Below are 24,158 nucleotides of genomic sequence, written 5' to 3'. Positions count from 1 at the left end.
ACACATATTTAATAACATTGCACAACTGGGAAGGATAACAAAAGTGTGCTTCAAATCCCCTGGAAATCACACTTTGTGGCACAGCCTTACAACAACAGGCATTATGTCATCCAGTGTGAATCACACTGGCTTCAAACTGTCACCAGTTTCACTGGTTTGTCACAGCCTTTACTTTCATTTCCATGCAGAAGTTTGAATCTCTTACACCATATTAATATCACTGTGCAGTTTTTCATGAGGAATGGCAAAAACATCCCAAAAAGCATCTAGGATTCTGTGTAACTGAAGAAAATAAACTGGTGAATGTACATACCCTATTAACTGTGTCTTTAACAGCTGGAACTGGCAATCGTGGTAACGATGTCTGGAAACTGTATAGCATGGGTTTACGCCCTGAGAAAAGTTTTACAAGGGTCTGAAGAAAAGCAAAAACAAAATACACATACCAAATTATTAGGTTCAACAGAAGAACAACAACAGACTAAATGTGTAATGTAACTCGCAGTCATTTTCACTGGTAAATTATACTGTACTAGATTTAGGAAACTACTCCATTTATCAGACTCCATTTATCAGAATTTCACCTGAAAAAAAAGGCCTTGACAGAAACTAACTTCCTAAAGTTTAACAACATGGCAGTGGAAGAGCAAGATAGGCATGGTCATTCCTGACTTCCCAGTTATCATCCTGTCACAGACAATATTGCTGTTTATGTAGGGCACACTTTGATCTTAATATAAATATAGTTACTTAGCACTTCTTTTCTTTATATATTCCCCTCTGGAAAGATTAAAAAACTCACTTCTACCACGTGACCTTTTACTATATTACACAGTAGATACTAGAAACATATGTAAATTGTGCTTCAAAACACAATCATTATCAAGCCTGTGACTCAGCTAAGGTTTCTAGATAACTACAGTAATCTTTAAAAATAATAATTATGCTTTTTTATCATGGCTTAATATTTTCCAAAGTTACAGCTCAACATCAGTAATAGGATTGATGTTACAGGGAGTTAATTCAAGCATGAATCAATCACAAGTAGTCTACTGCATGATTTGAATATAGCAAATTGCGCAAGCATGCCAGTGTTACACCCAGTGCTCGTGTTATCAAAAAACCCCCCAGCAATGAAACAAAAAAGCCAGAGAGAACTTAGCTTCAGATATTGCAGAATCTCCTGTGCTCCACAGGAGAGTGAAAACTACTTTTCAGTTGCAGCACATACTAAGCCAAAATTCTAGGCCGTGCAACTTCTTGGCTACTCATGGAAGGATTTTGACACTGCCACCCTATGTCAACATGAAAGTCAAGTGGAGTGATTGGATTTTCCAACAACCCAGTGGAACTTTTACTGTCAAAGTGTAATCTTGGCCCAATACACAGGATAATATATACAAGCCAACAGACAAGACAGAATAAAACACAGGATGCCATTTCACTACTAAATTCTGAAAATGTCTCCTAACAGAACTGTTGGAATGTGGAACTTTTCCTCCCTCTCAGCTTCCTGGGTCAGCACAGCTAGAGGAGACAGTTTTAGGCAGCACAAAACAGCTAACAATTGCAGAGTATTACCATCCACAAAGACCTCCCTGCAAATGGATCTGTATCACAGCCATCAGACATACATGGGATGCACCACAGTGGGTTGCCAATGAAATCCAGTTGTGCTTCAGGACAAGATAAATTTGGAAACAGGTGGGAAAGAGAAAGCTCAGCCTTTCATCTGGAAATCTAATTACATACTTGCAGACAATTTTATTCCAAAACTCTTAAGCCAGAAAAGGCTAAAATTATTTTAAGAGAGCACCTGCACAACTGACAAAAACCAGCAAACACGTTTCACAGTACTTATCTCTAAAGAAAACTTGTAATAGAGAAATTATAATAGCTTGAGACCAATAAAGTGCTCTGACAGACACACACATTTCATTACATCACTGACTTCATATGCAGACACAGCAAACAATGACACTCTAACATATGTTGCATCTCTTCACATACAATCACCACTTTTTTAACTTATTTTTTAAAATGGCAACTAATATTTGGATTTTCCCCTAAGACTGATACAGGAAATTTGATTTTATGAGGTCAAATATGCTGATTAAAAGTGCCACCAGACTTCCAACCAGTCTGAAAAATCACTTTGTACTGTGACTGAAATTAGAGTTCAGGTTTTTGATCTGCATGATCATTTGAAGAGAAAACAGTTTTGTAAAAATCTAGAAAGTTAGGATAGTTGGGGCTGTTTCACTAGTTTTGCTGGGTCTAGTTAAATAGCCTTTTATAGACGGTATAGATGAGACACTGTTGGGCATACATCTTCAGTGTACTTTTAAACACATAAAAAACACAATAAAATACATATGCAACATATATGGTAGACAAAAATTGATAAATACAATATGCACCAAAGCACAGTAAGTAGCATTACAGTCCATACTGTTTTAAGGTTGATAAGGCAGTATTAAGAGCTTTGAAGAATCTATCTGGTAGGACATGCTGAAAACCAAGGCAGCTACAGCTCCAAGCAATTGACAGAAAGCCTTACCATTGAGAGCCTCTGGATTGTACCAATTTGGGTCATGAGGCTGCTACTGCTTCCAGGAGAAACCATCAATTAGAAATTTCACTTGCACCAGACAAACATTAAACTCTATTTTCGTGTACACCATTCTGGATACCTATCCTTGAATAGCTCCCATAGTAAATAATGAGCTGTGCTTAGTTTAACATACATCTGTTAATTTTTGAGGCTGCAGAGACTAATTTTATTGCAGAGATTATTTTATTACAGTACAGAAACTGGGCTATTCCTACCATAATACAGGGAAAAGTGAGATGGAAGAACCAAGTCCAAGCAGCAAAACCTCACTTCATCTCTTGCAGCACCGACATCTAAGTTTCCTCACTTTATACCTACCATATCCTTTAAGAATCCTTTTCCAAAGCACCACAACAATCAATCCACAGGGGACATACCACTCTCACCTTATCTTTATCGGAAAATTGCATAACACGCTACCTACAGCTTATGCTTCTTCCCCAACTCATTCTGGAGACATGCCAATAAATCAGTTGAGAGGACACTCAGCAATATTTTCTTCAAGCAGAAGAATAATTTTATAATGGATGACTAGAAACCGTAACATTACAACAAAGAATTAGGGGAGCCCTTTCTGTGAGGACAAGATTCTTTGGTGCTGTAGCCAAAGATCTTTAACTGCACTTGCACATAGAGAAAAAGCAGATATTGAGTCACACAGGCCCAAGGCATTGGACAACTTAGAAGTTACTCTTGAAGTGTTCACTCTTCCTTCTAAAAGGCCATGATGAAGAGTTTCATTACAGCTTTAGAAGGGTAACAGCAGAAATAGCTGCCTAACAGCCTCCTGTCCTATGATGAAAAAAAAACACAAGAAAGAAATAAAACTACAAAATTTTCCCTTGAAGCTTTGAATACTGATCAGTTAGAAGTTAAGATGAAATGAAACCAACATATCCTTACCATCCAAAACTTGGTGCCAGCACTAAGCTTGCCATGCTCAGAGAACATCCAGCCATGGTAGGAGAGCAGCATTTTCAGGGAGTAGCGCATTGTGACAATGAGGGCAACCCAAAGCCCTGTGCCAAAAAGTACTCCACTCACAATGTTCTGTGTTTGGTTTGACATATAGCCACTATTTAAAACAAAAGCCAGCACAAGCCAGTTAGTGTCCATTTAAGTTCCAAAGAGAAGCTGGTATTGCTAACATAAGTCTAATAGTAGCACAGACAGGCCTTACACAAGCTTTATGCCTGCCTACCCTGCTTTTATAAATTCCTTTCCAAAGACTTTTTCAGGCAGCAACATCAAAGGCCACAAAAGTTCCCAAATGTGCCTCCCAAATACCTAGAACTATGCAGCAATACTGGTACAACCTCTCTATTTCATATCCTCATACATCTGCTTATTTGGCTTATGGTGTCACAAATGTACTGTTCCAAAACTGATACATTTTAACAGGAATAGCTTTAAGAGCAGCTGCAAATAAAACTAATTTCCCTTTACAGAAACATTAACATTTTAGTCTACTTACGTTGTATCAAGTGTTCTGTTGATCTTGGCTATTATCCCTAAGGAAGGATCAATTTTAGCATACATGGTTGACATCACACCCACAACTACAATAAGCCAGCTAGATGGGCTAGCAGGGTAAACACCGGTGATAATTCCGTTCTGGAAAGAAAAGCCTTCACATAATTTTTTCATACCAAAGTGATTGACTTCATATTACCATGGAAAGAAACAAAAATCAACACATTTAAGTCATTTAGTTATAAACAAGTAGTTAAGACTATCCAACATTTTCTTACATGAGATTATCTCAGCAGCAGGGAATGGATTTACTTAAATTTGAAATTTTAACAATGATATCAACAATAAAAGGAACTTTTACATTCTCTTGCAGATACCACTGATCCTGCTGCAAGTCTTACTAAAAATAGTGAAACTAACTAACAACTCTAAAACAGATGACACTTCAATAATTTCAGCTTACACTGAGTTAGACCCTTCTATATGAATACATGGCAAAAATATCCTACTGAACAAGAATCAACAAAGTTAATTCTGAGAACCAGAATTAACTTTTTTAATGTAATTTAAACAGTTCTTCTCATGGCTTTACAAGAAAATTTTAATAAGATTTCTGTTAATATGTTCATGTTTTTGAAAGAGATGTTGAAGATAACCTGTAGTTTATGTAGATTGCTACTAATGAAACAGATATTTACAATTACAATCCCATGAACAAAACAATCTTTATCAAATACCTCAACAGAAACAATACTACTTAGCTATAATAGTGTACCTTGTACCTCTACGACATATGACATTAAAGATCACAACTAGTAGAACTTTGGACTTCTGCTAAAAGATTACATTATCATGTGGTGCAGGAAGAGAATGAAGGCAGTTAATTTCTACATCTGCTTCATCTTGCTCCCACGGAATAAATAAAAAATATGTACCCTTTCAGTCTTTACAGTACCATGCTGTGGCAATTTCCTCAGCACCTCTTGTCTTAAATAAAACCCCCTAAGTCTTTCGCAATGAGGAACCTTATTTACCATAAAGGGGAAAAAAATCAGTTTTCCACAAAAAAACTTCAATAAATTCATAAAAAATTAAATAACCCAGAAGTTTGGTGGACTGGACTAGTTTAGCATACCTTGAATCTGATGAACTTCTTCTTCCATGAATAGACACCAGACAGGTAAATCTGTTTGAGTGCCTCATGGCTCATACGCAGGTCAATCCCATCTGGAGTTACTGTAAACTGAAAAGCTACTGCCTGATGAGCTTCCGCCATTTTCAGAGAGAGATCTGTCAAAAAACAAAGTTTAGAAAGACCATTTCCCTCTTGTTCAGAGGAACTAGGACCTAGTCCATCTCTAGCAAGATATGGCAAATCTTGACCATGATTTTGGCAAAGATTTCCAAGTATGAAAAATTTATATATACTACTTGCCTTTTCCTTACAGGCTCTGCTTGCACTTCCGTCTGAGTGTCCTGAAGGTTAATTTAAGGCACCTCTTTTAACCAAAACAGCTGCAAAAGGAAACAAAACATGTGTGTAACTCAGGCATTTTGATTTTGTATCACAACAGCTGTGTATCACCTATACATGCAATACAAAAAGAAAATCAGAGTGGAACAGAAAGTGAAAGCCAAAACATTTCCAAAAAGCATATCACAGGTACAAAGTATCTTACATTTCAAAGAATATTCAGAAAATGTTTTATTTGAAACACAAGGTATCCAAAGTTTTTACCTCAGCTAGAGAAACAAAGCTGCTTCTAGCCACCTCTTCTCCCAAAATCTTTTTCATACCCTAATTTCAAGATGATTACTCAAAGCAATAAGAGGCTATAGTCCCTGTGGCTCTGTGCTATGACTGGCAAATAACTACAAAAATCAAAACTATGCAGAGTTGAGGAAACCAAATCACAATTGTCAGAAAAATTACCTCCCCAAAGAAATCTGAAACTATGATGAAATTTCATGGAATTGCAGCTCAACTGCCCAAACAAATCTCAACAACCACGCCAATATAGACAGAAGACAATTATACTGAGCAGCCACAAAAGGCTCAAATCAAAACCGCTGGAAGTTAAAACAGAAATGCAAACCCAATGTAGCCCAAGAATCCCACCATGTGCCTGAGAGTGTTCTGCAAACACCTCTTGAATTCTGTCAGGTCTGGGGCTGCAACCACTTCCTTTGGGATCCTCTTCAAGTGCTCAACCAGCCTCTGTGTGAAAAACCTTTTCCAAATATCTAACTTAAACTTCCTCAAGAGAGCTCCAGGCCATTCCCTCAGGTTCTGTCACTGGTTGGTCACCAGAGAGAAGAGACCTGTACCTGCCTCTCCTCTTTGCCTCTCAAGGAAGTTGTAACTGCAACGAGGATGTCCCTCAGTCCCCTCTTCTCCAGGCTCAGCAGAGCAGGTGATCTCACCTGCTCCTTGTACCCTCTCTCCTCTCTAGACCCTTCACCATCCTCACAGCTCTCCTCTGGACTCTTTCTAAGAGTTTTATATATGTTATCACATTGTGGCACCCAAAACTGCCCCCAGCACTGGAGGTGAGGCTGCCCCAGTGCAGAGCAGGACAATCCCCTCCCTTTTCTGGCTGGTGATGCTGTCCCTGATGCCCCCAGGGCAGGGTTGGCCCTTCTGGCTGCCAGGGCCCTGCTGGCTCAGATCCAGCTTCCCATAAACAGGACCCCCAGGGCCCTTTCCATGGCACTGCTCTACAGCCTCTCATTTCCTATCTATACACACAAACAGGGTTGCCCCAACACATATGCAGAATCTGGCACTTGTCCTTGTTAAACTTGTGGGTAATTCCATAGCTTTTCTTAGTTCCTGTAACTAGCATTTATACATAAACACCCTGAAAGTTACTCCTACTAATTTTTGATTCAGACAAATGTTTTTTGAGCACTTACAATTAGAAAGTAGATTTTTGCAGACAGACTCTATGTATAACATTGAAGTGGTCAGAATTATGTATTCCTGAGGAGACGATCATGCTTCCAAACTCAGTCTCTTGTCCAACTTAATTTATTAGCTTACCAAAATTGTCATGCATAGCCCCAAAACCAATATCCTCCTAGAAGTATGACTAAACAGTAGTGGAATTTATTGCCCTATCTGTAGGTCGGGATTCAAGGGCAAGTTTTAGATTGAGATTAGTACAAAACACATTATCAATACTAAGTGTTTTAAGGTTGCACTGGCATTTCTATGTAAGCAAAATCAAAGAAAGTACAACTACTTCACCCTTTTTAAATCCTAAAAGCTAGAATTCACATTTTGTTTGCCAACCTAAAGCTAGTAATTAAATTCTGGTAGACTCGCATGCCTGTTGAACAGCATGTGAGGACTAACCAGTGCAATTTAAATGGGCACTTCAAAAGCAGTTCATTATGACCAGAGTGCTGCTCCTCTAGTCTGTTAATATTCTACTTAACCAAAGTCACCTGAAACACAAAGAATGGGTGCCAATGTGTATGAGCAGAAAACCAGGCACTTGGAATGCAGCAATAACAGTAGGCTTAGGAAAAAATACACAATATAGAAAGAGAAGGAATACTCGGCAGAGATGAGTGAGGTAAGTGCTGATGCACATAATCTGTTAAGGTTGCTGACCAACAGGCATGGATTCTTTGCAATATTTAATGGATCTGTTCCTGGACCAGCCTACAGTGATCCACCCCTGCAATACAGCTACTGCTACAGTGCCTAATGGAAATCCACAGATCTCACAAATCCATCAGCCACTGCTCAGGTTTTAGAAGCTGGGTGAATCAACGCACCTAAGGCTCACAGCGTCCTAGAGATAGTATACAATTGATTTATGTGTGTGTAGTGTCTGATTAGAATAACACAGAAGAACAAATTAGAAGAAAACAAAGTTCTTTGAACCAGTTACAAAAGCTTTAACACAAGCCCTGTGTGCCCGAGTAACAACTGCAATTTGTAGTACTTAATGACTCTGTCACTAACAACTACTTAATATGGGCTCTGCTGCAGGCAAGTATGAGGAAGTCAAAGTCAGCTGTCCATTCATTCATTTAAATTGGTCATTACCAGCTGACAAGAGAGCAATAAAGCAGGGAGAGGCAGCAGTAATACAGGGTATAACCTGAATTCAACAGGGTTTGCAAAAGCTTTCAAAGTCAAGAATATCTCATATGTTTAGTGGCACTATTAAGAGTGGGATGATAAATCCCAACAAACACATACAAAGAACTCAACCGTTTTTGCACACAGGGAATCAGGCACCTGGACTTCTCAAGAAGGGCCAACATGTTCTGCTCAGTTCACTCACAGAATTTTGTATTTTGGAAAGCCAGTGTCTTAAGTACAAGATCAGCTAGTTTCCCTTACCCTTCAACTCCACTGTGACTTCTCAGCCTAGAAAATTTTAATTAACCTCCTCTTTGTTTCTGAATGGAAAGAATTTCAGGAACCCCTTCGTTTTCAAGCACATGCTCTTTTTACTGCCCAAGGCAGAAAAAGATTCTAAATAGCGTCAAGCATTAACAGCCAACCAGACATTTTAATGAATCAAAATTTAACATTCTCATAAAAATAAATAAGCCTCATTAAGGAAAATATTCCTTATTCCCAAATGAAAAAAAAAATTAATCCACCAAGAATTAATCCTGAATAAAGTAAACGAGCCCTGAAAACAAATACAGTCCAGTTCTAGAACTGTACTGCTTGACGTTAAGATGTGAAACAACAAAGCACCTTGTTCCTTTTCATATTCCCTTTAAAAACCATAAGCCTTTAACACTGCCCTGCTTTACGATGGCGGAACACCAAAGGCTTCCCGGAGCCGCCGCTCGGAGCCCTTGTTTTGCTCCTTGCCGGCCGGCTTAGCGCCGAGCCGGAGCGCTTCCCTCGGCATTCCTGCGGAGCCACGTGCCCCGCGAACTGGGGGAAAGGGCACGGGCGGAGCCTCGGCCTTTTCAACTCGGCTCCCGGGCAGCGCCCACGGCCTCCCTCACACGGCCGGCACCGCCGCGGCAGCGGCTCCGAGCGCGGGCACCCGGCTCTGCGGCCCATGTCTGCGCAGCACACACTAATTAACCTCCCGAGAGCCATAAACTACAGCTTCTCGACTTTCCTAGCAGCTTGGCAGAGTCTTACTCCAAGAGGGGAAAAAAACCCTCAGCACAATAATTTCTATTACTCATCTGAAAGGGCTATTTTCATTCCTTTCAGTGTTCTCTTACAATATTAATGTACCTTAAAAAAATCACACACTTGCCCCTTAAAATTTGGTTTATTGATTCTTTGCGAGTTTTTTTCTTTTATTTAAAGAAGAAAGCTGCCTGTTCCCTGCTCTTATCTGGTTTCATTTAAATTCAAACATGCTGTAACAGTTGCAGATGTTTCTTCTCTTCCTTTTTCATACCTCTGCTTGAGCCAAACTAAACTAAGCACAATTTTTTCCTCATTGTTATAAACAAGAACTGCTAGGCTGGATGTTGCTTTTAAGTCAAGGAAACACATTACACACTAGAAAGCTTGTGTGCTGATGGTCTGCAAAACTATGCTGCTACATCTACTATGCAAAAAGCATCCTCACACTGTTATTTTTGCAGTTTCAGGACATTTACTCCATAAAGACTGAGGTTTAACTCACAGACCTTATTACTTCAGGATGCAGACACTGAACAGTCAGTGTTGGGACTCATATATTCCTACAACCACTGAAGGAGATAAGGGCTTCAGCCCTGGAAAATCTGAGGCTAAGAGAGGTCCTACATGCAGGATGCTTCCATTTAAGTCAGGCATGCAAGAAGTTACCAGTGGTTGGCAATGTCTCTCTGAAGCACAGTGAAAGAACTGCCATGGTCATTTCAAAATAGCAGCAGGCCATGATACAAAAGCTAATTGCATTACAGCACAAAACAAGGAATTAATTCTTGAAGCAGTTACTCCTGGAAATGCTACTGAGCATGAATCTTTTTTATCTTTCTGTGGATTTCGTACACTTTACATAGATAAAGTGATAGTGCTAAAAAAAATAAAGTCACACCTATACCTCACAACAAATGCAAATCCTAGGCTTTAAGAGGATGTCACTTGTTTCCTATACATTGCTTGGCTCATGCAATTCACTTTTCCCCTATTTCCTCTTCCTCTTGAATAGAAAAACCCCTGTCCTTTTTCCTTGTCAGGATTCTAAACATCTAACAAAAAGACACATATTACTTAAACACAGTTTTCACATCAATACTCCTTTTCCTGCAAAGGAAATTAACAAATGCAGAGGAAAACTGAAGAGGCCTCATTCACTTGATCCCAAACAGCTTTGATGAAAGACTTAATTCTGTGACTCTCCCTTTCAAGAGTACATTGATAATTTAGTTTGAGTTTCTCCTCACAGGTCTCTGACACCTATTTATAGATTAGCTTTAATATGCAGGGCGTATGACTGTCAGTAACCAAACCAAGATCATAAAACAATTCTTTCCAATTATTCTACTTGGATAATCAAAAATTGACATTTTTCTACAAAAAGCAATGGCTGCTGCATGTAGTTTCTCTGAGAACATGCCTAGGTCCCACCACACACAGGTTTGACACTGTCACAGCTCTCAGACAGACATGCTTGGCACCCAAGGCACAAAATGTTCATAGATGGTGGGCAGACTTGCAGCATTACTTGCAGGTATGATGGCAGTTCTGAAATCAGAATTACCTGTACCATGGCATTTCTGAATTCCAAATTGCCCAGAAACCCTCATAACTTCAGGCAGATACAAGGCACCACCAATCAAGCAATGAGAAGCATTTTATGGCAAAGGATTTTGTCATAAAACAAAACTGACTCCTGCCAAGTTCCTACTAGGCAAGCTTAGAAGTAAAAAAAACCAACAACGCAAAACAAAACAAAAAATCCAACAAACCACAACAGGAACTTGACCCTGAAGAATTCTTCAATCGTTTCTTACAATAAACTAACTTACTACAATAAGCTTGGCCCTCCAGTTTCAAATAGAGGCTGGTGAGGAGAAAAGTGTGATACTAAACTATTTAAAATGACATTGTTTAAGGAAGCTTTCAAGTTAAGAAGTGGAGAAAAACATCAGATGAAAGTACATGAAACCAAATTTTAATTAGTAAACATACTTAAAACTATATTAAAATTTCCATTTAAAGCTAGACACCTTGAATGAAGAATGGTTTTGGAAAACCAAGCAAGTACCCTAAAGTCTTGGTATGACCCCAAACCAGTTTATTTAAAAGAAAAGCGAGGGGGAGGGAATCTATTTCTATTAACATGCAAATCAGTAAGAGTTACTGTTTGAATGTGAAAAGCAGCCACAGAAAACTAGAAAATAATTCTGGAGCTCCCAAAAGTTCTCATAAAAGACTTTAAGTCTGAAACCTCTTTAAATAATGAAAATATTGAAAAAATTTATCCATTTATATTTATTTTGCTGTCCATCAGATCTCCCTTCAGGAGGTGAGCTTGCTACAGCTTTTAAAAGAAAATGGACACACGAGATTTATTTTGTATGTTTAGTGATAACATATTTTGACACTTTAGGGTAGGCCACTGAATTTTAAGAGTCTGAGGACAGAATTAATGAAATTAAAACCAGTATTTAAACACTTGAACAGCAGTGCTGTGTTTGTGCTGAGACAGTGACCAAGTATTTCCTCTCAGTTGTGTAAGCCACTACTATGGAAATACACATTTTCTATCTCCCAGAAAGCCAAAACTATGAATGTATTTTGTTTTTCACAGATCAGTAAAGAACTTTGTATGCTCAAATCTGTTGATTTCATACCAGGCATTAAATCAAAAGAAAGAGAATTCCAAACACTGAGATGTTTATCCAGTCTCCTCATGCATTATTACTTGGATTTCACTTGGATTTCTGTTATTGATGGTCCTGTCAGTCCAAGCCTTCAGTACCACCTACACAAAGTATTCAGACGAAACTATGGCAGCTGACTTTGCCCAGACAGTGTGTTTGCAATGAAATTATACATAGTGAAGCACAACAAAGCCAGTGCCAACATCCTCAAGTAACTTCCTAGCCTGTTCCTTTATTTCCACACTTTGCCACCTGCTACAGTTCAATTGACCCATACAGTCATCCCAGAAGTGGATGCAAAAAACCAAAACAATAAAACCAACAGAAACCCCCATCCACCAGAGGGGAAAAAAAACCAGCCAAAGTGAAATTGCTGATGGATTCACAAGTACAAGGAATGAAGCGGGGAGCAGTGGCTGATAAATTAAAGGTTTTCACTGCCATCCAGATGGGACCTTGGCAGGCTGGAGCACCAGGCAGGCTGAAACCTTGTGAAGCTCAATAAGGAGAAGTGCAAAGTCCTGCAGGTGGGGAGGGCTAGCCCCACTCACCAGAGACTGAGGGGCTGGAAAGCAAAGCTCAGCTAGTGGCACACGGGCAGGAAGGGGCCCTGGCAGAGGCTGCAGAGGATGCTGACACAACCCTGGGGCATCAGGAGCACTGCTGCCACCAGCAGGGGAAGTGACTCTGCCCTTCTATTCTGTGCTGGTGAGGCCCCATCTCAAAAACTCTGTGCAATTCTGGGCTCCCCAATGAGAGAAATGAAACTACTGGAGAGGATCCAGTGAAAAGCTACTAAGAAGATTAAGGGCTTGAACTATCAAGCCTGCAGAGACGCTTTAAGAAATTTATTGTAGAAGTTTTCATAAGACATCTGCTGTAAAAAATAAACTTATAGAGCACTAAGGCCTGAACAAGAAATCTTGTGCTTCAACTGCTTTAAATGAACAGCACACCTTGAAATTCAAATGGGTAGTAGCAGCCAAATATTAAAAAAGAGCAAGTTTTCTGCAACTGACAAAAATATGCCAGTAGCTTGGAGGATAAAAGAAGCTGGACTTTGAAGAATGAACCCTTTAGAAAATGATTCATCTCAGTTTTTCAGCGTTACTGCAGTAACTTTGCCTTTGCTGAAAAGCACCAAAGTTTTATTATACAAGGTTTTCAAATGCATATTGGGATTTTAAACACCGCTACCGTGCCCAGTGAAAGTCTGCCAGTTTTAAGGCAGCAAGTAGATTTCCTGAGCTGCCTTTCAATGTCCCATATTTTGCAGTGATATGGTGGGAAACTGTACAAGCTCCTAATAAAAAATTAGGCTTGAAATTCAAGACTACGTGTATATACACCTATCTAGAGAAAGCACTGACTGCTCCTACCTATTATTGATAATACAGTCATTAAAAATGACTGTATTATCAATAATAAAACAGATGTGACTTCAGTAAAGAATATGGAGGTTTTTCATGGGGTTTGCTATAAATACAATAATTTCAGGCACTGCAGTATACACTGCACAGCAGCATCCAGTAACTCAAAGTCCCATCCACTCTTGGGTCAGATAGTGGTGGGGAGGCAGTCACTCACATAAATGCCAAAATTCTGCCCTGCTGCAAGAGGATCGATAAGGTAATGCAGCTAACCAGGGAATGCCAAAAGGATGCCAAAGATGCTTTCACCTGTGTGCATGTGGTGCTCCTTTGATGCATAGTTGAACAAAACTAAAGCTGTAGAAAAAGCATTCAGTTTAAGAGAAATCTAAACAAACAGCAAATTTGTCTGGAGTTCTATGCCTTTCAAAGGAAATTCAGGTCTTGTTCTACAGAATCTTCAGTAAACAGTATAAAATATGCAGATGAAACATTGAAAGACATGAGCAAAAAGACTGTCTGGTCTCTCATATCTGTTTCTTTGATATTCTCTTAGGCAATGGCACTTTCCTGTATATCACACTCATGCAAAAAGGTATCAAGACACCAAAGCCTCAAAAAGAGCAGTTTATTGAGTTTATACTTAGCTCATGTGACATTCCACAAGGTGCTCACTTCTGAACTTAATATAAAGATTAACCAGACACAGTTATTCACTTGAGAATTTCTATTTCTAAATTGCTTCCTTGCCTACTAACCTTCAATGTCTAATCATGCTTCAGTATATGGGATGACACAGATACTTGCTGCTTTCAAGTCTTACCAACAACTCAGCTATCTTACAATGACTAATCATATTTTTCAGACACAAAGTCTTTAAGAGAAATATGAGAGAAGTGAAGCCAAATCATACCTGTGCAAAAATTCGCCACAAGGATTAAGTTTACTCAAGGCTTCTCGGGTGAACCTAATGACTATGGCATACAAATAAGACAGAAACCAAAGAGTCACTCTCCTTTAAATGCTGAATTAACATAGCACTGATGAAAACAAAATTAGCCTGACAGGTGTTCTCATGATACTTAAGTTGGGACAAGTTCTCATATTTGATTGTTGCTAATCATTGGCTCCAATCATTCCCACCCTCACCTACACCTGACAGGTGTGGTCTCTTGGAATTGCAAATGTCTTTAAGGATTTCTCACAACTAAGAGATGAGCAAATGCTGTGGCTCAAGCCAAGGTAGAGAACTGAACAGATGTATCTGCCCAGCTACAGCAGCACTGGCACCCACAGCAATCCTCACCCACAGGGGAGGGTTTGAAATCAGAACAGCTAAGAAAGCTTCAGTAAGTTGTGGCCCCACAGACAGTTTATGTCCTGACCTCAGTAGTTTTCCAAGATCACCTGTGGGTGAATATATTCATTACCCTCTGCAGATATCTCTTTTGGCATCTTGTGCTAATTTTCTTATTCCCGTCCTTGGTGGCAAACTGGAGCAACAGGTCTATATGGATGGAAAGAGATAATGACAATGGCCAATGAATGCAACATAAACATACCCAAAGAGCTGTCTTCCTTAGAAGCGGGCTTGAGATCTGTTTGCCACACACAAGCCTTCTATCCCAGAAGCTCACTGGCCCTGTGATCCTGAATAAGTTAGGGCACAGCATGGGGCAGACTCCTTCCAATGCTCCTAGCTCCTAAGAGACTACAGACACGGCAGCAATGGCCATCGCTCAGCTGCAGCTCTCAGACAGAAAGTCAAGAGAAACACTGTGAGCTTTGATTCACACACAGCTTTCAACTGCTCTGAGGGGCTGGATCAGATTGGAACCATTTCAGAAAAACTGATGCCAATGGAGAAAATAGTCACAGACCGTGGTTCTGAAACACTATTTTCCATTACACTGAATGACACTGTTTACACTGAACATGTCCAAGATGGTGAGGAACTATGGAGAGACAGAAAGTTCATGTGCTCCCCACTCAGTTATTTCTGAGGGCTCCAGTAGTGACTGGCAGCTCCCGTGACAAGAAAGTTAATTTCAGGGGCCAGACTCCAATGTTAGGCTCAGTATCCAGTTTAAGACCTCTAACCAAGTGTTTGTCTGCAGGCTTTAAACTTCCATTAGACTACTGAACACAGAGGCCATCAAGATTTCTCAGAGTGCAGACTGTTTTCACCAGCACTTCAAGGAGAAATGCCACAGTTAGTAAGTCGTCTTCTCACTTGGTCTGGAAACAGGCAAAGTGGAGGACATTTGCAAACAATCTGTTAATTAATTACTAGGCTAACCCTAAGGAATATTAATCCCTACAGTTCCTGGATCATTTGATCTCTCTTCTCTTCCCAATAGCATTCTCCTGAAATAAACAAACAACCCCACCCCAAAACCCCAACAAACACAAACCACCAACATTTTCCAAAATCAAACCAGAAACTTTTACAACTGTTGGATTATTTCTAGGTTTTTTTTTTCCTTATACAGGACATACTATATTGTTCCTAGGCCTCTTAGATCATTCTAGCCTCTATTGCAATACACATTATATTGTCCACATCCCAGCAAGCTACATCCTCTGACCTTCTAGAAATCTGGAATAATCTAACAGAGAAGCATACTCTGCTAAAACCCTGTGCAGTTATCATACCATGCAGAAACCTCCCCCACCTCATAAAAACTAGGCTCTAGACCTAGGCCATTTCTTTTTAACTGCTATAAAATACATACCCAGACATTTCGAATATACAAGCTGAACCCTTTTCTCTCTCTTTGAACTTAATGAGCTTCTGTGCTCCTGCAGTAATGAAGAATTATTATCTTCCCTATGACAACAAATGTTTCTGCAGTGACAGGACTTTACGACACATAAAAGATGTCACATTTTAGGACTTAAGAGATGCTGGAAGATGGACAACAATGTGTGGTGATGAGAAAGCAAACCAAGTTAATTGTTCTCATGGTACTTCAATGACCATTTACTGAACAAGGCTGAAAGACCTCAATAAGGTCTTTCAGCTAGCATGAGGCTCTAAGATGAAGAACCGGTTTCAAAGATTTGCAAAAATATTTAAATTGACATTCACATTAAAGTTAACCCAGACTTGAAGAAAGTCTTTGGATTGTGTTTTTCCAAACGTGGAGTTCATGACTACGATACAAGCATGCTGCAAAGAAAATGGGCTTAGAATGTTAAAAAAAAACAAATGTAAAAATATACATCAAGAATACATCGTTTAGGGGTTTTGTTGCGTGACTGGCGTTTTATTTGCGGATTCTTTTCCGGGGGTGGGGGTGTTATTTGTTTGTCTTTTTAGTACAAACATTTGCTCAAGTCGCCTTCCATCCCAGACTTTTGAGAGAAGACCTGGGATTCACCACCGCGCCCCCCTCGCCGCTCCGGCTCCAGCCTCCCGCCGCTGCCCCACACGGAGCGGGGGGCACGGGACCCCCCTGGCCGCTCCGGCTCCAGCCTCCCGCCGTGCCCACCGCTGCCCAGGGGGCACGGGACCCCCCTGGCCGCTCCGGCTCCAGCCTCCCGCCGTGCCCACCGCTGCCCAGGGGGCACAGGACCCCCCTGGCCGCTCCGGCTCCAGCCTCCCGCCGCTCCCCAGCGCGGAGCGGGGCGCACGGGACCCCCTCTCCGCCCCGGCTCCCGCCGCTCCCCCACACGGAGCGGGGCCGTCCCGGGCTGCGGGCGCGTCCCCGCCCCCGGCGCGCTCCCGGGCGCGCCCACGTGACCGCTGCCAGAAGTGGGTGAAAGGTCGCGCCGCCGCGGCCCCGCCCCGCGCGTCCCCGGCCGCTCCAGGCCTTTCCACGCGCGCCGGGAAGGCGCTGCCAGACAAAAGTTCCCAGAGAAAAGGACTGCGAGCGGCGAAAGAAGCCAAGCGCACCCCTGAGCGAATAGGGGGGGCTCAGCTCCTGCAGCCGAGCGAGTTCTAGTCCGGTTCTCAGCAGTTCAAGGTTACGCTTTTCTTGAACAAGGTATAGTGACTTCCTCCTCTAAAATCAGGGCTGAAACACCCCGAAATTTTAAAAAGCACTCAGGTCAACTTAACTTTCAAACTAATTCACGGCTGTGACAGAGCCCGATACCTGTGTAACCATGAGAAGTTACATTTCCTGAGCTAACAAAGATCCACACAACACCAGCTGTGCTACTGTAAACTGGCAGTCATTAGTTTATATCGATATGCTTACAGGAGGAAAAGAACCTGCTAGTTACCACGGATGCCCACAACACTTGTTTCATACAGCATCCGGTGCTGATGGTCAGAAAAAGCATAAAGGAGTTAGCAGATCTGGAAACTGAACACGTCAGACACTCGCGAAAAAATAACGACAGAAGAACGAAGGAATCAGATCTCCATTTTCAGTGCTACTCCCCTACACACACGTGAAAAGGAAATGAGCAGTTTTCTGTACTGTAATTTCCTTTAGACTGCAGATTGTCCTCTAAGTGCTGACAAACTGCCAGGTTGAGAGGAAGAATGAGACGTTTGTCCTGGTCCTACTTTGCTCTTTTCTCTTTCCAAAAAAGGTTCTTCCTGTTACAGTTTCATCAACACTAGTACACATCTATTATAACTGGATCGCAGCCCATGTAATACTTTAAGTTCAATTTTCTATTTTAGACCAGAGAACACACAGCAAAGACCAAAGCTGTTGGAATATGAAGCGAGAAAATGTGATGCTGCGAGAATCTTGCTCTACCTTTTTACAAGAGGTCTAATTAGCATTCTCATGCAGTAAACCTGTCACGCCTTGAACAAGATACTACATTTCCTGTGTTTGTAGTTCCAGCAGTTTGTAGCGACTGCGGTTTTTATAGGTTTTACAGGCTGGAATCACACGGGCATATAGACTAGTCTCTCTCTGTCTCTCTCATAGACACACACAATAAATTCATTTCCGCACTGGAAAACCCACCACCCATGCCACGCCGCATGGACACTTCCACAGACGTAGAACTCATTCCGGCTACGAGTCAGACCCACGAAGCTGCGGGTCACCCGTGTCACCTTTGTTTCGGCGGCGGCACAGATTCAGCGAGTCTCCCGGTGTACCTGTGTCACACCGCTCCCCTGCCCCCATGCCCGCCCCTATCTGCAGCACCGAGGCACGATCCCTCACACCGGGGCAAGCCGCGAGCACCGTGCCAAGGACACCGCGCCTTCCCAGGACTCTCCGGCGCCCGCCAGCACCGCGCCCACCACCCTTCCCTGCGTTCCCACCCTTTTCTCCAGCAAGGACGAGCCCCGCTGAGGAAGCAGCACCCGGCGCACTCGCACATGCACCACGGAACTTCGTGCTCGACCTAATGGAAACAATAATTAGGCTAAAACCGGACCAGGCGAGCCCGTCCGCCTGTGCCCGATGCTGCCCTTCCTCAGCCCCGAGGAAGGCGGACGGCGGCGCGCCGCGGGAGCGTCCCGGCTGCAGGGGGAGGGGAGCGGCAGCCCGCGGTGAATCAGCCGGGCACGGCGGGCACACGGCCCCCGGAGCCGGGCCCCGTGCCGCTCACCTGCAGAGACCGGCAGCGACGGGCGGCGAGCGGGCCGAGTGCCGCGGCGGCCGCTCGTGAGGGAAGCAGCGGTGGGACGGCGGCCGCTCCCCTGCACGCCCCGCGGAGGCGGAGCACGGAGGGCGGGGAGCTGCCGGGGGAGGGATGGGGTGGCCTGCGCTGGGCTGGGCCGGGCTGGGCGGACGGCGGGGAGCCGGGATGTAGGAAGGCAGAGCCGTGGGGATGTGTGGCCGCGGGGGCGGCGGTCCTGGGGTTGCGACAGGAACCGGGAAACTCGGTCCTGGTGGCCTCGCAAGCGTCCGCGGGAAAGAAGCTTCGGGGATGCGAGGAGGGGATCAGGGGCCATGAACGAGGCGGGGAGAAACATGCTCCTTGGAGGAGGATTGCGAGAGGGGCACCTGTTTGGTGGTGAAGGGATTGCCAAGGAAAGTTGAGATTTCGAGCCCCCCAGCACCTCTGTGCATCGCCCAAGGCGATGGCTTTCCTGGGCTCTGGCAAGAGTGGGGGCAGATCTTAGAGCAAGGGCAGATGGGGGTGTGAAGGAGCTTCCAAGGGAAGGCGCAGGACAGCGCCAGCTCTCCCTCCCGGTTCCTTTTGCTCGGGAGCCCTGGCTGGGGGGGGTCTTTCATTCGAGTTTTCTCTTTGGAGCCTGGGTTCTGACTGGCGCAAGGCATTGGGTGAGCGATATCCTCACAAGGATACCCTGGTGCAAGGGCAGAGCCCCAGTGAGCGTCAGCAAGAGCTTCCAGTCCTGGCTCCTTCTGTGTGGGAGCCCCAGCACGGAGCCAAGATAGACCCCCATGAGGAGGACCAGCCAGCCCACTCTGCTCCAGCAAATAGTGGGATTTGAGGGAAATAAGTACACTCAATACATCTCAGTAAAAGTGACTACATTCTTTTAAAAATGCAAATTCATGAATGTTATTAAAATGTAAAGGTACCAGTCTCAGGGCAGAATGGCAGTCAGTTTGAAAATGACCAGTTTTTGAATTTGTAATGAACTTGCCATTTTCAAGAGCTTGGATAGCAGATGCTTTGTTTGATTTTAGCATGATAACAGCTGGAATACTGCTCTGTCTCAAAAGGAGGTCATGGCCTGTTTGACCACAGTGGTGTCAGTATGGAATCTCTCCTTTGAACTGCTAAGAGCTGGGATTCCTACATTTTTCACATGTGGGCAAGCCCACCCAGCCATGCAATCCTTCCTGCTGCAATTTCCAGGACGTGTGGCTCAAAGCTTACAAATACACAAATGGGACCAAATCCGGAAGCATGGACACTACAGACTAAATCTTTCCCTTATACTAAAGGGATGGTGCTGATCATACAGCATCAACAAAAAGAAACCCCCAGTTCTGGTCAGAATTTTCCCTTCTAGTATAGTATGCCTAATGATGTAATTTTAAGGTGTTATTTTTTCAGAAGGAAACATAAAGCCTAGGAAAAAAAGCAAGGTGAGGAAAAGAAAAAGCAGAGGTATTTAGATCTATTAATATCAGCAGATCTATTAATATCAACAAAAGAATAAATCATTAGCTACACCCATCAACAGCACTCATATCTACATATGTCTGGCTAGGATAGGAATAGTGGATAGTAATGTAAGGTGGACAGTTACAAGAAGGTAACTGGGTGGGAAAAATCATGTGTGTTTTTCATTAGGCACAAAGGCAACCAAAAATCCATGTTAGGCATTTATTTATTTACTGTATCTTTCAGGTGCCTTTTACTATTAAGATATTTGTATTAAAAAAAGAATAAAAAATAACAAATCTGCCTTTTTCATTCTACCAGTACCTGTATACATATCTTTGTCTCCAGTCCTTGTTTTCATCTACACACTAAATCAGGAATCAGTCAGCTGAGAACATATCTTGATGTTAATTATTTTGTTCTCCAAATTATTTTGTTCTCCAAATAATCGTGTGAGCTGTCATGTATGAGGAAGCATTAAGACAGAGTGCTTACTTTAACATGATTAAGCCCCCTGCAGATAACCTTAGTAAAGAAATGAAAACTATTGCCTTACGTAAAGCTGTGATGATTGCAACTTAGCTAAACCTGACTTGGCTCAGTTTAGCTGGCAAGTGTAAACATCACAGATAATCCTGTGAGTAATTCCCACTGGTCCTGACACTGGCATCTAGGTCAGGCTGTATTCACCCATTAACCCACAGAAGCCAGGTTGGTAGTTCTATAAGAAGAACCTAACCAGAACATTTTGTGCCTTTGATTGTGGCAGTAGGCACTGCTGAAATGCTCTATCTCCTCTGCTAACTAAGAAGGTGATAAGATACAAGGTGACTCTGATGTCCACCGCTGCAACTACAATTTTCTGCGTGCCTGCACCATGGCCTGTGTTTCTGCAGCAACCTTGCACTGCTCAGCAAAGTTAACTCAGTTTTTTCCCTTTCACTGGACTATTTTAAATTTCTAAAAAATTTTGAATATCATCAGCATAGACTGCATGTGCTTGGTGCTGTAAGACCTATTGTAATTAATTCTGATCCTTATAATGCAAAGAAATTAAAGTAATCAATGACAGGTCATGATAATCTGTTTTGTCAGACTGGAATAATATCAGTTTACCATAAAAGTTACGTAGTTCTTGATCTAAATATATTTGGTTATTTTACCCCAGGCCTTCGAGACTTTCTGGTTTCTGTACAGGCAGCATGACTTCTTTGTAGCAGTTTTTCTTACTCAGTGTACCTACCTTTCATTATTTTTACTTTTGTCTGTTTATTGAGATGTGGCAAAGTATTATACCCTAAACCTGGATCTGGTCTGGAAGTGTGGATATCTCCAGTGCAATTTTGTGTTTCTCTGTTTTGGTGTATTTTTAAAAAAATACTTCAGTTTCTCAAGTTGCTTATGTCAAGCAGTCTAATATCGGTAACAGAATTAGTCTGCCTGTTGGAACTGAATTATTCAAGATTTTCTGAGCACAAATTTATTGGATGCAGTCTCAGTTTCTTGAGCAGGTATTTTTCCAATTTGCTTGCTAGTGAAAACACCACTGCAGTTTCATTTTAAACAGGGCCAAGACTACTTGTTTTTTTTTTTTTTCCTTTCATGTTATCTCCCATGGCATTTAAAAATGACAGTGTCCATAGATAGAATGTAAGCACAGGCAAGTCAGTGTTCCACACTCACTGATATCCTGAGTGGCAACACAAGGCAGTAGAAAATGAAATGAAGAACAGCTCCAAAATGTAACTTTGTAACTTTGCATAAAAAGATAAGTGAATGCATGTTTATATGGCAGGAGCCAAGGGTGAGGGCAAAGCAGGCCGGATAGGACCCTCCCTGACAAGGGCATCTTCTCCTGGCATCTGAGCAAGATGAGCAGGACAGATCCTCTGACAGCAAACTGGGCTGGCTGGATCATTAGACCAGTCTTCAGCAATGGGGCAAGCCCAAGGCTGTGAAGGTGGAAAACAGCAGAGTCAGCTGCAGAAGGGCACTGAGACTGGGCGCTTAAAGCCACTCCCAAGCTAAGCAGGGAGCCCCACTGGGACCCTGCAGAGCAGATTCTCCCAACAGCTCATTAAAAAACCACACACCTGCATCCTTTTCGAAGGAGGCCCAGAGGTCTGGCAGCCAAAAGCCTGGGAGAGGGGAAGGGAGAATATCCTCAGGGCCCTGACAGTGCACACATATGCTTCAGTGTGGTCTCACTGAATGGCCACATTTACCTTCCATGAGATGATGCAGGAAAAGTATTAATTTATTTGTTCTCCAAATAATGCAAATTGGATGAACTGTCCACTCCCTGGAGGGCAGAGAGGCCCTGCTGAGGCCTTGACAAATTAGAGGTCAATCAATCTCCAGCTGCATGAAGGCTAACAAGGACAAGTGCCAGATTCTGCATTTGTGTTGGGGCAACAACCCTGGTTGTGTGTATAGATAGGAAATGAGAGGCTGTAGAGCAGTGCCATGGAAAGGGCCCTGGGGGTCCTGTTTATGGGAAGCTGGATCTGAGTCAGCAGGGCCCTGGCAGCCAGGAGGGCCAACCCTGTCCTGGGGGCATCAGGGACAGCATCACCAGCCAGAAAAGGGAGGGGATTGTCCTGCTCTGCACTGGGGCAGCCTCACCTCCAGTGCTGGGGGCAGTTTTGGGTGCCACAATGTGATAAAAATGACATGAAGCTGTTAGAGAGGGTCCAAAGGAGGGCCATGAGGATGGTGAACGGCCTCGAGGGGAAGCTGTGTGAGGAGCAGCAGAGGTCACTTGGTCTGTCCAGCATGGAGGAGACTGAAGTTACAGTCATTCAAGTTACAACTTCCTCCTGAGAGGAAGAGGGGGGGCAGACACTAATGTCTTTTGTGCTGTTTCCTCAAGTCCTGTCACTTTCATGACCAGTGACAGGACTTGAGGAAACATCATGAAGCTGAGCTGGGGGAAGTTTAAGTTAGATATTTGGAAAAGGGTTTTCACCCAGAGGGTGGCTGGGCACTGGAACAGCACCAAACCTGACAGAATTCAAGATGTGTTTGGACAATGCCTTCAGGTACCTGGTGGGATTCTTGGGGTGTCCTGTGCTGGGCCAGGAGCTGGACTCAGTGATCCTGATGAGTCTCTTTCAACTCTGTGCTTCTATGAAAGAGACTTCTATGTAAGTCTTTACAAAATCTGATAGCCAGAAGGAAGAAGATGTTTTGTCAGGATCAAAATACTTCAAAACTGTCTAGTGCACAATACTGGCCAGCAAAAATCATTTAGTGACTTCATATACCACAAATACTGCCCATGCCTTGCCACATCCTCCTTCTCTTACATGTTCCAGACCAATCATGTGTCCCAAGCCCTCACTGGTATGAATCAACCATCTCATCCACTGTTGTTATACTGAGTAACACCAAGCTCTGCCAGAACACTAATGTCTCAGACTTTGAGCTGGCTTAGTCTTTTTCCATTCTAAAATACTTTCTCATGAAGATGCAGTAACAATTCAAGAGATATTTAAGCAGATCAGAGTGTCTTGCCATGTCTTGCACTGCTTTTTTTAACCCGAACTAACTTGACTGAGTTGTCAACTGAGATAGATCTGGCACAGAACATGTGGTGTACATCTGGGATTGCAACAACAGAATGATGTTTTGGGAAAATAAATATGCCCCTCTTCTCCTAACCAAGATCCTTTTTAGAACACTTAGTTTATTCATTTTCTTGAGTGAGATAGGTGTTTTGTTTTTAAGGAATGGCAAAATGATCACTCAAAACGTTTCACAACTTTTGACGGGAGTTTAAATCCTAATAAAATAAGTGTACAGACAAACTAAACGGTCTTTACAGTTTGTCTGCAAAGTGCATGTGCCATTTAACCACTAAGCAACACATTATTGCTTTAGAA

General features: G+C 42.6%; 2 protein-coding genes across 2 annotated transcripts in view; one reads left to right on the top strand and one right to left on the bottom strand.

Annotated features, from left to right (window-relative positions):
* CPT1A (carnitine palmitoyltransferase 1A) overlaps positions 1-18,886 on the bottom strand; it is a 39,132-nt gene extending 20,246 nt beyond the window's left edge. The window contains exons 1-6 of the mRNA XM_058026803.1: positions 18,802-18,886; positions 5,523-5,602; positions 5,223-5,377; positions 4,089-4,228; positions 3,518-3,689; positions 314-415 (exon numbers count right to left, since the gene is read on the bottom strand). Of these exons, the coding sequence (XP_057882786.1) occupies positions 314-415; positions 3,518-3,689; positions 4,089-4,228; positions 5,223-5,363 (555 nt within the window). The 5' untranslated portion in view covers positions 5,364-5,377; positions 5,523-5,602; positions 18,802-18,886. The remainder of the gene's footprint in view (positions 1-313; positions 416-3,517; positions 3,690-4,088; positions 4,229-5,222; positions 5,378-5,522; positions 5,603-18,801) is intronic.
* Positions 15,001-17,219, top strand: LOC131084358 (basic proline-rich protein-like). Its single transcript, XM_058025758.1, has 2 exons — positions 15,001-15,050; positions 16,595-17,219. Exons 1-2 carry the CDS (start codon positions 15,001-15,003, stop codon positions 17,217-17,219), a joined length of 675 nt encoding a protein of 224 aa, XP_057881741.1.
* Positions 18,887-24,158: the final 5,272 nt, after the last annotated feature.

This window comes from Melospiza georgiana, chromosome 6 (genome assembly GCF_028018845.1).
Source record: "Melospiza georgiana isolate bMelGeo1 chromosome 6, bMelGeo1.pri, whole genome shotgun sequence".
NCBI lineage: Eukaryota > Metazoa > Chordata > Aves > Passeriformes > Passerellidae > Melospiza > Melospiza georgiana.
Note: the sequence above shows the minus strand (reverse complement) of the source record. Positions and strands in the feature narration are given on the sequence as shown.